This window comes from Poromitra crassiceps (genome assembly GCF_964638095.1).
Source record: "Poromitra crassiceps genome assembly, chromosome: 29".
Classification (NCBI taxonomy): Eukaryota; Metazoa; Chordata; class Actinopteri; order Beryciformes; family Melamphaidae; genus Poromitra; species Poromitra crassiceps.
The window spans coordinates 10441961-10444460 of NC_139641.1; the positions used below are offsets into that span (position 1 = coordinate 10441961).

At 42.2% G+C, this 2500-nt stretch overlaps 1 protein-coding gene across 1 annotated transcript in view; it reads left to right on the forward strand.

Moving 5' to 3' along the window:
• LOC310800189 (triple functional domain protein-like) overlaps window positions 1-2500 on the forward strand; it is a gene marked incomplete at its 5' end in the record, with an annotated part of 227964 nt that overhangs the window by 117693 nt on the left and 107771 nt on the right. The window contains 1 exon segment of the mRNA XM_083662774.1: window positions 2281-2403. Coding sequence (XP_083518900.1) covers window positions 2281-2403 — 123 coding nt within the window.

A 2500-nucleotide genomic window follows, 5' to 3' on the forward strand; every position in this document is an offset into this window, starting at 1 on the left:
TGAGTTACTGCTAAAAGTAATATATTACATGTAATATGTTACTTTTGTAATGAGTTACCCCCAACACTGGTCAGGTTGTACTGTACTGCACTCTGTAAAGGCAAACAGGCCTCAGATCAGCAATTGTTCTACGATACAGCACATGGATAGTTTGAGCATTGCCGTTTCCAGCTGGAATCGTTCCTCATTCCTACTTTATTGCTCATTGCTGAGCTAACTTGGGAGTATTGTGTTTCCTCTTAGCTTTGATGCAAACTTATTGTGTATTTCGCAGCCAGCAAATCTAAATATTAAAGTCCACAGCAGCACAGCCTGGACAAACTCTCCCAAGTTAAAATGAGGGCTCTGTCTAAAATAAATATGAGGTAGTGTGGCTCCCTCTGGTGGAGTAAGGATAACACAGCAGCACATGGCACAGTAGGAGCAACACACCGGCCGATAAAACCCAATGACATCAGATGTTTTCTAGGACACGGCTATTCTAGGGCTATCCAGGTTTTATCCCCAGGGCTCAAAACTCTTCTAGGTCTTGTCTTCTCACAGTTTGACTGGACCAGTTCTGCCACTGTTGGCCCAATGAGGTCACTCACCTGCAGGCCCAGTTAGGTAGAACTACGCAACACAAGGAGGACGGAAAAATAAGTAGGACCCTGGAAATTGAGGGTGTGTGTGTGCACGTGTTGTGTGCGTGTGTGTGTGTGTGTGCACGTGTTGTGTGCGTGCGTACGTGCGCGTGTCAATTGCTTTTATCTACCCATTCCAGCATGTATTCACATAAACGTATGCTCTGTCAGCAAGAAAACTAAACTCAGAATAACTAATTTAATTCCCTGTATCACATTGTTGTTTTTGCAGCTCCTTAATTGCAGCTGCGACTACAATTATGATGATTCATGAACGCTCATTTGAATTTCGCTGAATAAGATTAAAGGGAGACGTCCAAGTACAATTGAGAGGGAGTGATTAATGCAAACTATGAAAAGCATAATTTGTTATCCTTTTGAAAGCAAACAATGATAAAACAGCCATGTGTTAGATCCCCAACAAAGAATCAGTCCACTGGATAGGAGTGTACGTTAAATGTCTGTATAAATGTAAATGTGCTGACTCATCCTTTGAAGAATCAGCCCACTGGATAGGAGTGTACGTTAAATGTCTGTATAAATGTAAATGTGCTGACTCGTCCTTTGAAGAATCAGTCCACTGGATAGGAGTGTAGGTTAAATCTGTATAAATGTAAATGTGCTGACTCATCCTTTGAAGAATCAGTCCACTTGATAGGAGTGTAGGTTACATCACTGTATAAATGTAAATGTGCTGACTCATCCTTTGAAGAATCAGTCCACTGGATAGGAGTGTAGGTTAAATCTCTGTATAAATGTAAATGTGCTGACTCATCCTTTGAAGAATCAGTCCACTGGATAGGAGTGTAGGTTAAATCTCTGTATAAATGTAAATGTGCTGACTCATCCTTTGAAGAATCAGCCCACTGGATAGGAGTGTAGGTTAAATCTCTGTATAAATGTAAATGTGCTGACTCGTCCTTTGAAAGATCAGTCCACTGGATAGGAGTGTAGGTTAAATCGCTGTATAAATCTAAATGTGCTGACTCGTCCTTTGAAGAATCAGTCCACTGGATAGGAGTGTAGGTTAAATCTCTGTATAAATGTAAATGTGCTGACTCATCCTTTGAAGAATCAGCCCACTGGATAGGAGTGTAGGTTAAATCTCTGTATAAATGTAAATGTGCTGACTCGTCCTTTGAAAGATCAGTCCACTGGATAGGAGTGTAGGTTAAATCGCTGTATAAATCTAAATGTGCTGACTCGTCCTTTGAAGAACCAGTCCACTGGATAGGAGTGTAGGTTAAATCGCTGTATAAATCTAAATGTGCTGACTCGTCCTTTGAAGAATCAGTCCACTGGATAGGAGTGTAGGTTAAATCGCTGTATAAATCTAAATGTGCTGACTCGTCCTTTGAAGAACCAGTCCACTGGATAGGAGTGTAGGTTAAATCGCTGTATAAATCTAAATGTGCTGACTCGTCCTTTGAAGAATCAGTCCACTTGATAGGAGTGTAGGTTACATCACTGTATAAATGTAAATGTGCTGACTCGTCCTTTGAAGACTCAGTCCACTGGATAGGAGTGTAGGTTAAATCTCTGTATAAATGTAAATGTGCTGACTCGTCCTTTGAAGAATCAGCCCACTGGATGAGAGTGTAGGTTAAATTGCTGTATAAATGTAAATGTGCTGACTCACTGTTGCTCCTCACCTCAGGCGCTTGAGTGGATCCACGACACCGGAGAGTTTTACCTGTCCACACACACCTCCACCGGCTCCAGCATCCACCACACACAGGAGCTGCTGAAAGAGCACGAAGACTTCCAGATCACAGCCAAGGTGTGTGTGTGTGTGTGTGTGTGTGTCCAGTGGTGTAGTCTACCTTTTTTCAGAGGGTATACTGACTCTGACCCCCCCTTAACCAGAAGTGGGCGTG